Source organism: Microtus ochrogaster, chromosome 4 (assembly GCF_000317375.1).
Source record: "Microtus ochrogaster isolate Prairie Vole_2 chromosome 4, MicOch1.0, whole genome shotgun sequence".
NCBI lineage: Eukaryota > Metazoa > Chordata > Mammalia > Rodentia > Cricetidae > Microtus > Microtus ochrogaster.
In genome coordinates this window covers 42,070,287-42,081,517 of record NC_022011.1, presented here as the reverse complement: position 1 = coordinate 42,081,517, position 11,231 = coordinate 42,070,287, and the positions used below count along the sequence as shown (strand labels likewise).

At 43.3% G+C, this 11,231-nt stretch overlaps 1 protein-coding gene across 1 annotated transcript in view; it reads right to left on the bottom strand.

Moving 5' to 3' along the window:
• Positions 1 to 3,471: 3,471 nt before the first annotated feature.
• The window catches only part of Fbxw2 (F-box and WD repeat domain containing 2), a 25,202-nt gene continuing 17,442 nt past the window's right edge, over positions 3,472 to 11,231 (bottom strand). Inside the window, exons 6-9 of the mRNA XM_026778257.1 lie at positions 10,193 to 10,235; positions 8,750 to 8,836; positions 7,566 to 7,735; positions 3,472 to 4,441 (exon numbers count right to left, since the gene is read on the bottom strand). Coding sequence (XP_026634058.1) covers positions 4,153 to 4,441; positions 7,566 to 7,735; positions 8,750 to 8,836; positions 10,193 to 10,235 — 589 coding nt within the window. The 3' untranslated portion in view covers positions 3,472 to 4,152. The remainder of the gene's footprint in view (positions 4,442 to 7,565; positions 7,736 to 8,749; positions 8,837 to 10,192; positions 10,236 to 11,231) is intronic.

Sequence of the window (11,231 nt, the reverse complement as noted above, 5' to 3'; positions counted from 1 at the left end):
CTTCGGGCTGCGGGGCGCCCGCCGCCCCGCCCTTCTCCCTCGGGCGGACCCCGGTCCCGGTGCGGCGGGGGGCGCTCCGCGGTGCGAGGCGACCGGGTCCGACACGGCGAGACGCCGAGAAGCAGGGGAGCCCGATCCCGAATGCTGGCGCGGTTCCCCGAGGGGATTCCGGGGATGTGCGGCCCCGGCCCTCAGGACTCCCAGCCCTAGCAGCTTTGCTGGAAGACTCTTCCACTCGGACACGCTCGGTCTCCCGGGGATGGAGCCCGGCCGAACCCGGCGGGCGGCGCTCCCGGGAAGGGGTCCTCCCAGCAGAGGTGACAGGAGCTGCCGTCTGCTCCAGGGACGCGGGTGGACGGAGGTGGGAAGCCGGGGGGCGGGACCGTGTGGCCGTGACGGGAGAGAGGTCGCCTCTGCTTCACCACTCCGCTAACTTGCGTCTTAGGAGTTCGTTTTCTCCTGCTCATTCGACTGTGGGTCCCATTTCTGAGCAGGTGATTCAGCTAGTGGACAAGCGGTCGCTTATCGAGAAGTTCCAGTGTGTTAGGACCTCTGAGCTCTTCCCCCGTAAGCCAAAGTGTCGTTTTCTCGGTTTTCCGAGGAGGGCTCACTCAGTTCAAGCTGAGAGCGGTAAAGGACTGAAGGGAACGGGAGCAAGCCGTTGGTGTCCCGCTGTTGCAAACGTGTTTGCTTCCGCTAAAGCTAGTTCTTAGTCCCCATTGGTGTTTGTCCAATGTTGCTAGTGTAAGCCCCCTCACTCGCAGACCTTGTTTAAACAAACCTCTGCTTGTGCGTAGTCTTGGCTGCCCTGGAACTCAATCGGTAGACAGACCGCAGCCTTGAACTCACAGAGATCCACCTGCCTCTGCTTCCTGAGTGCTGGAGGATTAAAGGCACGCACTGCCACCACCCGAACTAGTGTCTATTTTACTTCATTAACTTTATTATGTAGTGTATAAATTCATGGTCATTTGAATTCTTTTTATGCTGCTTTTCTAATAATCTTAAACTATGGGCTTAAAGCTATTTTTGTTTTTGAAGAAAAATTATGTTTTGTTGGTGAATTTTATTTCTCTTAGGAAGATTTTGCTGTTTTTTTTCCTCACCCATTTGGTACATTAAGTTATACTTAAATCAGTCAACAATATGCAAAATGTTTAAGACCACATGTGCTGTCTGTGTTAAAGTATCTAACTTGTGTTTTATGTGTTACATGGTTGGTATTTATGTTCAGCCATCTGCATCTTTCAGTCATTTATCCTTTTTTCTGTTTTCTGTCTGAGGTAGGATCTTAAGATAGTTCTTGTTGGGACTGGAGAGATGTCTCAGTGGTTGAGAGCACTGGTTGATATTCCAGAGGGCCTGAAAGTTCTGTTTCCAGCATGGACATGGGCGTTTGTAACCTTCTGTAACTCCAGTTCAAGGGATGTGATGCCCTCTTCTGGCCTCTGCAGGCACTAGGCACAAACGTATTTCACAGACATACATCAGGTAAAAAGTCATACACATAAAATAAGTCTTTTTTTGTTTGTTTTGTCCCTGTAGCCTTAGCTGTCCTGAAACTTGCTTTGTGCTTTGTAGACCAAGTTGGCCTTGAACTCACAGAGACCCAGCTGAGTGCTAGGATTACAGGTGTGCACCACCACTGCCTGCAGAAAATAAACCTTAAAGACCACCAAGTACCTGAGGATGAACTCCAACTCCTGATCCTCCTGATTCCCCTTCTAAAATGTTGCAACCTAAACTACCATGCCTATCTGTCTGTCTGTCTATCTTTTGGTTTTTCGAGACAAGGTTTCTATGTGTAACAGCCTTAGCTGTCTTAGAACTAGCTCTGTAGACCAAACTGGCCTCTGCCTTGTGAGTCCTGGGATTAAAGGTGTGCATCACCACCACCTGGCCCTATTTATTTTTATTTTATGTACATTGCTCTTTTGCCTGCATGTATGTCTCTGTGGGGGTGTTAGATCTTGAAGTTACAGACAGTTATGAGCTGCCATGTGGGTGCTAGAAATTGAACCCAACTCTGGAAGAGCAGTCAGTGCTCTCAACCTCTGGAGCCATCTCTCCAGCCCATAAAATTTATTTTTAATTTGTGGGGGAGGGCGAGGGGGGGAATATGTGCATATGGTGCCTTTGGAGGCCAGAGGCACCAGAGCATTCTGAAGCTAGAGTTAAATACAGGTGAGTTGTCATATGTGGGTGATGGGAACTGAACTCAGATCTGTACAATCTCAAGTGCTGTGTGTTCTCACCAGCATTTTTTTTTCCTTTGGATACAGAATATCATGTAGCCCAAGCTGGTATGATTCTCCTGCTTCCATTGTAATGGTGATGTACTTTATTTTATTGTGGTAAGAGAGTAGAACTTAATTTTTGGAAAGATATTTGTTAATATTTATGTTTGTGTACTGTGTGAATTTATGTGCACTGTGTGTAATGTGTGTGCGCACTGGTTTTGTAGGTTGTATGAGCTATCTGATGTGGGTGCTGGGAATCAAGCCTGAGTCTTTTGCAAGAGCATTAAGCTCTTTTAATTGCTAAGCCACTCTAGTTCCTGTTGTGTGTTTTTTATTTTATTTTGGTTTATCCATACAAGATTTCTCCGTGTAGCCCTGGCTATCCTGGAATTCACTTATATCTACTGTGTGTGTGTGTGTGTGTGTGTGTGTGTGTGTGTGTGTGTGTATGTGTGTGTATGTGTATGCCTTCAGAGGCCAGAGGCATTAGCATTAGATCTCTCTGGAGCTGAAGTTACAGGCAGTTGTAAGCAGCCTGACACATGGTGCTGGAAATGGAACTCTGCAAGAGCAGCATGTGCCCTTAACCCTTGAGTCACTTCTCCAGCCTATACAGAAGTTAGAATTCTCTCTTAGTGGTTGACTAGGAAATCGGGAGGGGGGTATCTAGTAACTTTTTTTCCCCTCCCCTGTTCTGGAAATAGTTTTATCAAATTCATCTCTTTGTGCTGTCAACCTTTATTTTCTTCTTCTTGTGCATTGGTGTTTTGTCTGCATGCATGAGGTGTCAGACCCCTTGGAACTAAAGCTGTGACTAGGACTGTGGAGCTAGACAGCTGTGAGCTTCCATGTGGGTGCTGACAGGGTTTCTCTGTGTAACAGCCCTGGCTGCCCTGGAAATAGTTCTTATAGACCAGACTGGCCTTGAATTTATAGAGGTCTCTGCCTCCCAAGTGCTGGAATTAAAGATATGCACCATTGCTGCCTGGTACAGCCAGTGCTCTTAACTGCTCAGTCATCTCTCTCCAGCCCCTCTAGTATAGTTCTATCTCAAAATAGATGTTTATGTGTGTACATGTATATATTTATGCACATGTACATATGCTTATTCATGTGTGTACATGTGTATATTTAAGCCAGGGAGGAATCTTAGCTGAACACCTGACCACACACCTCAGGAAACTGGGCTAGAGAAAGCACATGACTGACATAATCTTCCAGCTCCGAGCTCTTACTACCCCAGTTTATCTCTGTGCCACCAGCTAGGAGCAGACCAGCTTTCTCCACATGTAAATGAAAAGTTCAGAAAACTCTCATATCTCTTAACAATAGCCAATCCTACCTCTGCCAAGAACTGTGGTTTATAATGAGGCTGAAGCTGTCAACCAGCAGACTCAGATCTGCACTAGAAGACATTTTGTAGAACAGGGCTTAGTAGAAAGTTAATGAATGTCACAGGACTCGGGTCTTTTAACAAGGGCTCTTGTAAAATTCAAGCCTAAAATATCATAGCACCTTTGCTTCAATTTCAAACAAAGGGTATGGGAGAAAGCTTTAATAACAGACTCCATGTGATTTCATAGGCAATCATTTAGCAGGTTAATGAATCATTTAACTGTCTTTACTCCATATTCCACTCAGAAAGATAAACCCAAAAATGCAACCTCTTATACTGACCAATGTAACTAAGTACAAATGAAGTAAGTCACTGTGTACCTCATTAGCATGCTGCGTGTGTCAGTAAGACAAGCCCTCCCGCCCCAGCCCTGGCGAACAGAGATAAGTGATTGTGCACTGCGCGATGATACCTTTAGGTGAGAACTTTGGTTCATGCAGTAGGCTGCCACAGACGTTGCACCCAAAACCCGCAGCCCTGGCACCCAAAGTCAATCAGCGGTGGTAACTCTAGGTGTCAGACGTGCTCCTTCCACAAGACCAGGTGAATACTGTGGTCAGGCATGCTGGTGGCAAAAACTAAGCCTGTGTCATTGTGCCCATCCAGTCCATTCAGCCAGGATGCTTCGCCTGCCAGGAAGCTGGAGCCTCTCTTTGATTTTCTGTACTCCGGCAGAGGCCAGCGGCTAATTAGGCTCTCTGTCCTCAGATCCATGATGTACAGGTAGTGGTTGTCAAACAGCAGGGCGAAGACATCTCCAAAGCCAAGCAAGGCTAAGTTTGCTACCTCAGGTGTCTTGATGACCCTACAAGGAGGAGAGTTCAGAATCATGAAACAGAAGTCAACTCTGCTGTAGATCAAACAACTAAGCAACTTTAGAGCTAGTAAGATTTTTTTCATAAAAAGGAAACTGTGAACCGGGAAGGTGGTGGATGCCTTTAATCCCAGGCAGAGGGAGGCAGATCTCTGAGTTCAAGACCAAGCTGATCTACAGAGTAAGTTCTACAACAGCCAAGGCTACACAGAGAAACCTTGTTGGGGTGTGTGTGTGTGTGTGTGTGTGTGTGTGTGTGTGTGTGTGTGTGTGTGTGTGTGTGTGGAGGGTGTGTGGAGGGTGTGTGTGTGGGGGGGGACAGGACGGAAAAAAAACCTACCAGGATAATATTCTATGAGAGTAGGGAAATAGTCAAAAACTGCTGGTCCTTGGTGTGAAAACTAGACCAGAGCATGGACTATAACCTGGGCTGAAAATGGGAGGAAAAAAAAAAAACAAATGGAATATTCAAGAACAGCATATATCTAGTTAAGCTAAACACTCCATCTGGTCAATGACATTTTTGTGTATAATAAAAAATGAAAGAAAAAATTGTATCTTATTAGTTTGTTTTATGGTATTGGGAATTAAGCCCCCAAAGCCTCAGACAAACTAGACAGATGTCTACCACTGAGCTACCAAGCCCTGTAATTGGCTATTGAATGTTGGTCTTCCCTCTTCTTGGTCAGTTATTTCCATGACTTTGGTTTAATGTTTCTGCTGCTTCCCTGTGTACTTCAGAATGCCTGACTCACAGGTAAGTGTTCAATAAATGCCTTATAACAAATAAAGCTGAGGCACAAAGAACAAAAAAGTAGAAAATTCATATAAAAGACCAAAAGGAAGCGGGGTGGGGATGGGGGTGGGGTGGTGGTAATCCCCGCACCATCAATTCAAAACAGGATGTCTGTGGAAACTAGGTTGTGAAGAGGTAGTTTCCAAGATTAAAATACAGTGTTGAAGAGTAGAATACAGGACTTGCCATGCTGAGGCAGGGCCCAATTCTGACCTCTTCAGATGTGCAAACAGGAATGAATCCCTACTGGCAGTTTGGGTCCTGGGCTGTTCAACATCACAGCCATTCTCCACCTAAAGTGCACAGCATGCTGCTATTTGTGTTCTTTTTGTTTGTATGCTTTGTTAGCTTTAAAACTGGAAAGGTTCTAGGAACCATGGCTGCAGGATTTGTGCTGGGATTTCAAAAGGTTTTCTTTATTTGTGTTTGGAGGTAGAAAAAGGTAGAGACAGAATGTCTGCTTTTAACTTTAAACCTAGCACTTCCTCCTAGCAAACAATCATTCAGGTTCATTACTTAAAGCTAGTATGCCCAAACTCTAGAACATCAATAGAACGTTCTTTCAGGATTCTGGGTAGGAAGCACTGAAACAATGGTGCGTGCGTGCATGCATGCATGCATGCGTGTATGCATGCATGCATGCGTGTGTGTGTGTGTGTGTCTAGGTCAGAGGACAACTTCCTTCCACCTTTGGGGTTCTGGGAATCAAACTCACATGGTCAGCTTGGTAGTAACCTTTACTCACTCTGATCTCAAGGATTTTTTGTTTTTTTGAGCAAGTATTCATATAGCTGACCTTCAACTTCACTATTTAGCTCAGGATTACTCTGAACTCCAGATTCTCCTGCTACACCTCTCAAGTTACAAGATTACAACACCTGTGGCTCAAGTTCTTTCAGTTTCCTTCTCAGTTTTGGTGCCCTTGGCTTATGCCTGCTATCTGGATAATAGAGCTGTGGTTGGATGAATGCTGGATTAGGAGATGTAGAATATAGGGCCCTTACACATTTAGGCTGCTTTTATCCTTTTCTCAAAGCATGATTACCCGAGAAGTGATTCTGACAGTCTGAAACCTGAATTCTGACTCAGATGAAAATGAGGCTGTAGCTGAGACCAGGGAGCCAGAGCTCATCAAAGTCATACTAGGGGACTAGAAAGAATCATATCCTGTATAAGCTGACCTTGACTGTATTTGTCATAATAGAAACAATGATGACAGTGTTCAGTTTTTTCTATTCCATTTTTTATTCTATTGTTTCCTGAACTATGCTACACAGTACTAACTGAATTATTAATAGGTGTGCAATCCAAGAGACTAGACAAATTCAAACAGTTCTTCTTAATGAAGGGCTTCTGAGTTATTAATAGTAAAGATTTTCAGCTCCTGTACTAGGTTCACTTATAAATAAACCTGAGGCACAGAATTGAGAAATTTAGGCAAAAACCACACAGACCATAGGAGAGAATAACAGATCTTTGGCATGAGAGGTGCCAAAGAGCCTAAGACTTTGGTGCCTAAGTTCAAGACTTCAAAGTAAATTCTCCAATTTATCATACAGCACCCAAACATGTCAACATAAACTTCCAGTTCCAGAGTTGGAGAGATGGGTTGGTGGTTAAGAGCACTGGCTGCTCTTCCAGAGGTCCTGAGTTCAATTTCCAGCAACCACATGGCGGCGCACCACCATTTGTAATGAGATTTAGTGCCCTCTTCTGGCCTGCAGGCATACATGCAGACAGAACACTATATATATAAAATATATAAATAAACCTTTAAAAAACAAAACCCCAAAAAACCCTTCCAGTTCCTAGGAAGAGGTCAACAATATTCAGTGGGGCACAAAATTGCCATTGAAACTCCTATGTCTTTGGAAGGAAGAGAATCTAGTTTACCTAGTCACTAGTCAACAGAAGACCACTTACTGACTGACTCCACTGGGAGTCAGGACCAAATAACAGTGCATAAGTTCAACTGATGATGAAGTCGAACTTAAAATATTAGACCTGAAGGAGGTTGGAAAGGTCTTCTCATCTATATCTCCCATTTTCCAGAATAAGGTTTTGATTCCTGAAAGGGAAGAAGGGGCTTATGATTCAGAGTAAGGGAGGGATTAGAACCTTGATCTTTAGATCTCAGCATATGACACTTTTTCACGTGCTTCTAAAACATTTGCCTGAATGCAGTATATACAAACCCGCTGCTAACTGATGTGGTACTTTCCAAAAGAAGACACTGACGCGCACACTCAGATATTCTCTTTACACCACTGAACTGTATAGACTTTCAGAGGCACAGCACATGGACCAAGGAAACATTACCTGAGAATATCATAACTGGCAAAGTCCCACTGGTATAGACCAAGCGCTGAACTGCAGACAATGTATTTTCCATCAAAATGAAGTCTTGGCTGCAGACAGATACTTCTATCCTCAGAGACGGACAAGGTCTTTAAGCACTTACAGTTGATTTCTCTCCCAATTGGCCAAATCTACCAAAAAAGGAAAAAAAGGGAAGATGATTGATCATATGAATAAAGAAAAGCTAGTGTTTATATAATTTGGAAAAGAAAAAAAGTGGTACCCACTAACAGACACAGAAAATGCAGGGTCAAGACTCCTGTTTTAGTCAAGAGTCACAAGTTTAAGTCTTGATTTTCTGTGATTTTAGGTCAAATAGTTAACCTCTCTGAATGAAGATAATACCTACCACAAAGGTGGTTTAAAAATGCAAGGAAATGAAGTGTCAGCTGGGCAGTGGTGATGCTCACCTTTAATCCCAATACTCAGGAAACAGAGGCAGGCAGGTCTCTGAGTTCAAGGCCAGCCTGGTCTACAGAGTAAGTACTTGGACAGTCAGGGCTACACAGATACCCTGTCTCAAAAGGCATGTGTCTTGTAAATACTGGTAAATTGTGAAATAAATCAATGTTTCTTTTTGTAGTTTAGATCTAAGAACTGAGGAAGGTAGGAGCCTTAAGAGAAAAGTCTTAGTGCTTAGAGTGCTGAGGCAGGATTGTAAGTTTGAGGTCAGTCTGGGTTACATGACTGAGCCTCTCAAAATACAAAATCAAACAAAAACCACTAAGTGGAAAACAATTTTTAGTGCTTTCTCCTTTGTGTGTACAATCATCAGTGTGCGTTAAGCCAGGAGTTGATGCTGGTGTCATCCTCAATCACTTTACACCTTATTTTTGAGATAGGGTCTCTCACAGAACTTCAGTGCATCAATTTGGCTACATCAACAAGCTAGCAAGTTCCAGGGATCCCCCCACTCCCCATCCTCAAGACAAGGATTCTCTGTGTAGCCCTGGCTGACCTGGAACTCTGTAGACCAGGCTGGCCTTGAACTCACAGAGATCCAGAGATCCGCCTGCCTCTGCCTTCCCAGTGCTGTGACTAAAGGTGTGTGTCACCATGCCTAGCTTTTGTCATACCTTTTTAGTTTTCCTTACATGCTATTTTTCCCCCTTTGGTGAGATAAATTACAGAGGGAAAAGACTTACCTTAATCTCATATTTGTCTGCACTTAAGAGGATGTAGTCTCCAGGGCTGTGCAAGACAGACTTGACTTTACACTTCTGCAAAACCACCTATAAGCATAAGCATCTGTATTATACAGAGAACTTACCACTCTGTTCCTATGCTAGTTTTATACTATTTTTAAATTAAAATATGAAAATGAGCTTGAGGGGCTGGAGAGATGGCTCAGTGGTTAAGAGCTCTGACTGTTCTTCCAGAGGTCATGAGTTCAGTTCCCAGCAACCACATGGTGGTTCACAACCACTTGTAATAAGTCTGGTGCCAACTTCTGGCCTGCAGGAATACATGCAGGCAGAACACTGTATACATAATAAATAAATAAATAAATCTTTTTTTTTTTTTTTTTTTTTTTTTGGTTTTTCGAGACAGGGTTTCTCTGTGGCTTTGGAGCCTGTCCTGGAACTCGCTCTGTAGACCAGGCTGGTCTCGAACTCACAGAGATCCACCTGCCTCTGCCTCCCGAGTGCTGGGATTAAAGGCGTGCGCCACCATCGCCCGGCTAAATCTTTAAAATAAAAAAAATGAGCTTGATATACTATGCTAGAAAATATGATGTGGAACTCATTATTAGGTTAATTCTTGACATTTGTACTACAACCAGATTCTGTTACTGGCTGTATTTCAGTGTCTAGTGTTGGAAGCAGTTACTCTTATTTTTTTAAATTTGGAAGTGCTAACATTAGGATTAATTTTTAAAATTATAAAGTACACATTTGGGATGTAGCTCAGTGGTGAACTGCATGCCTATCATACACAAGGCTCCAATTTGATCCTCGATACTGCATTCTCTTTATTATTACTGCATGCACACACACACCCCACAGGTAACTTAAACGTAAGGAGCCAAGTGTGGTAGTGCATGCCCTTAATCCCAGCACATGCAGATCTCTGTGAAAACAAGGCCAGCATGGTCTATATAGTGAGTCCATGTCAAACAGGGCTACCTAAAACAACTCAGTTCTTAAAAAAAAACCAAATAAACAAGGAACATGAACTGAACACAGATGTAGACAGACATGGTCTCTTTTCAGAAGCATGTGCACCACAAAGGAAAAACACTAGGCTCAGACTAAGACCCTGCAATCTGTCACAGAGATCTGCTAACCATGGCCCTGGAGAAAACAGAGCAGCCCGTGTGCTGTTCCTTAGTGCTGGAGACTGAACCCAGAGCCTTCTACATGCTAAATGAGCATGCTACCAATCAATGTTATATACCAGACTTACTGTTTCTCAGTTACTCATTTTTAAGATAGGAGATAAAATACCTATGACCTTACTTCATATAAATGGCAGTGAAGATGAAATAGAACCATACAAATAATAGTAAAGTTCTATAGGACTTGGGGTCACCTGCTATTGTTAGGTCCTAGGAATCTTTAAATAGATCAGCATAACCATTCAGAAGCCTGAGATATAGGAGTAGTGAGACCTGAAGATCTGTTAGCACACATCAGGCACCTCTGCTCAATGCTGCCCCAACATCTATCTAATGTGCCTAAGAATTTAGCAAATGACAGAGTCCAAGTCATAAAGGGAGGAGGAACTTGTCCACATCATAGGCATCATCCTGAGCTCACACCCGCTAGGATTGCCTAAGACATAGAACTTTCCTGTTTGATAAGTGAGTGTGTCTGGTGTTGCCTATCTTCTTACAAACTTCCCTATCTTTACTTTTACCTATTCAGGGAAAATTTTAGATTGCCCACCCAATCTAAAACCTGGCAGGCATTTCCGAGTCTCTCTTCTTTCTAACCTACAATGAATAACTGTAGGCGACTTTATATTAAAGATAGATCCTTCATGCATTGCCACACAAATCCAAGCCATTGCATCTTTTGCTTAGACTAAACCCAACTAGGCATCTTGAAGCCATGTGTATGTATCTCTAGTCTATCAGCTTTCCACATTCAAATTGTTTCTCATACATAAATCACAGCAGACCTTAAATCATAACTTTCAATAGCTTTCTCAATACACTTCTGGTATCTACCAACCTTACTCTGGCCCACAACCTCTTTGTGAGGCCAGCTCTGGCCTCTACAGCATGGCTGAACTGGCCTTCCGGTGCTTTCCTGTCCCTGAGCACATGCATATGTAAACCATACCCACTCTTTCCACAGCTATCGCGTAGCCACCTTTTGGTCTGTCTCAAAAAGCTTTTCCTAATTACTCCCTAGATTTTCTTACACTGCACTACACTTCTCCTTCACAGAACTAATTTGCAATTAAACAGTACTTTTTGTGAATTTGCTACATAGTAACCATTTCTTTTTTAAAAAATATTTGTTATGTATTCAATATTCTTTTTTTTTTTTTTTGGTTTTTTTTTTTCGAGACGGTTTCTCTGTGGCTTCGGAGCCTGTCCTGGAACTAGCTCTGTAGACCAGGCTGGTCTCGAACTCACAGAGATCCACCTGCCTCTGCCTCCCGAGTGCTGGGATTAAA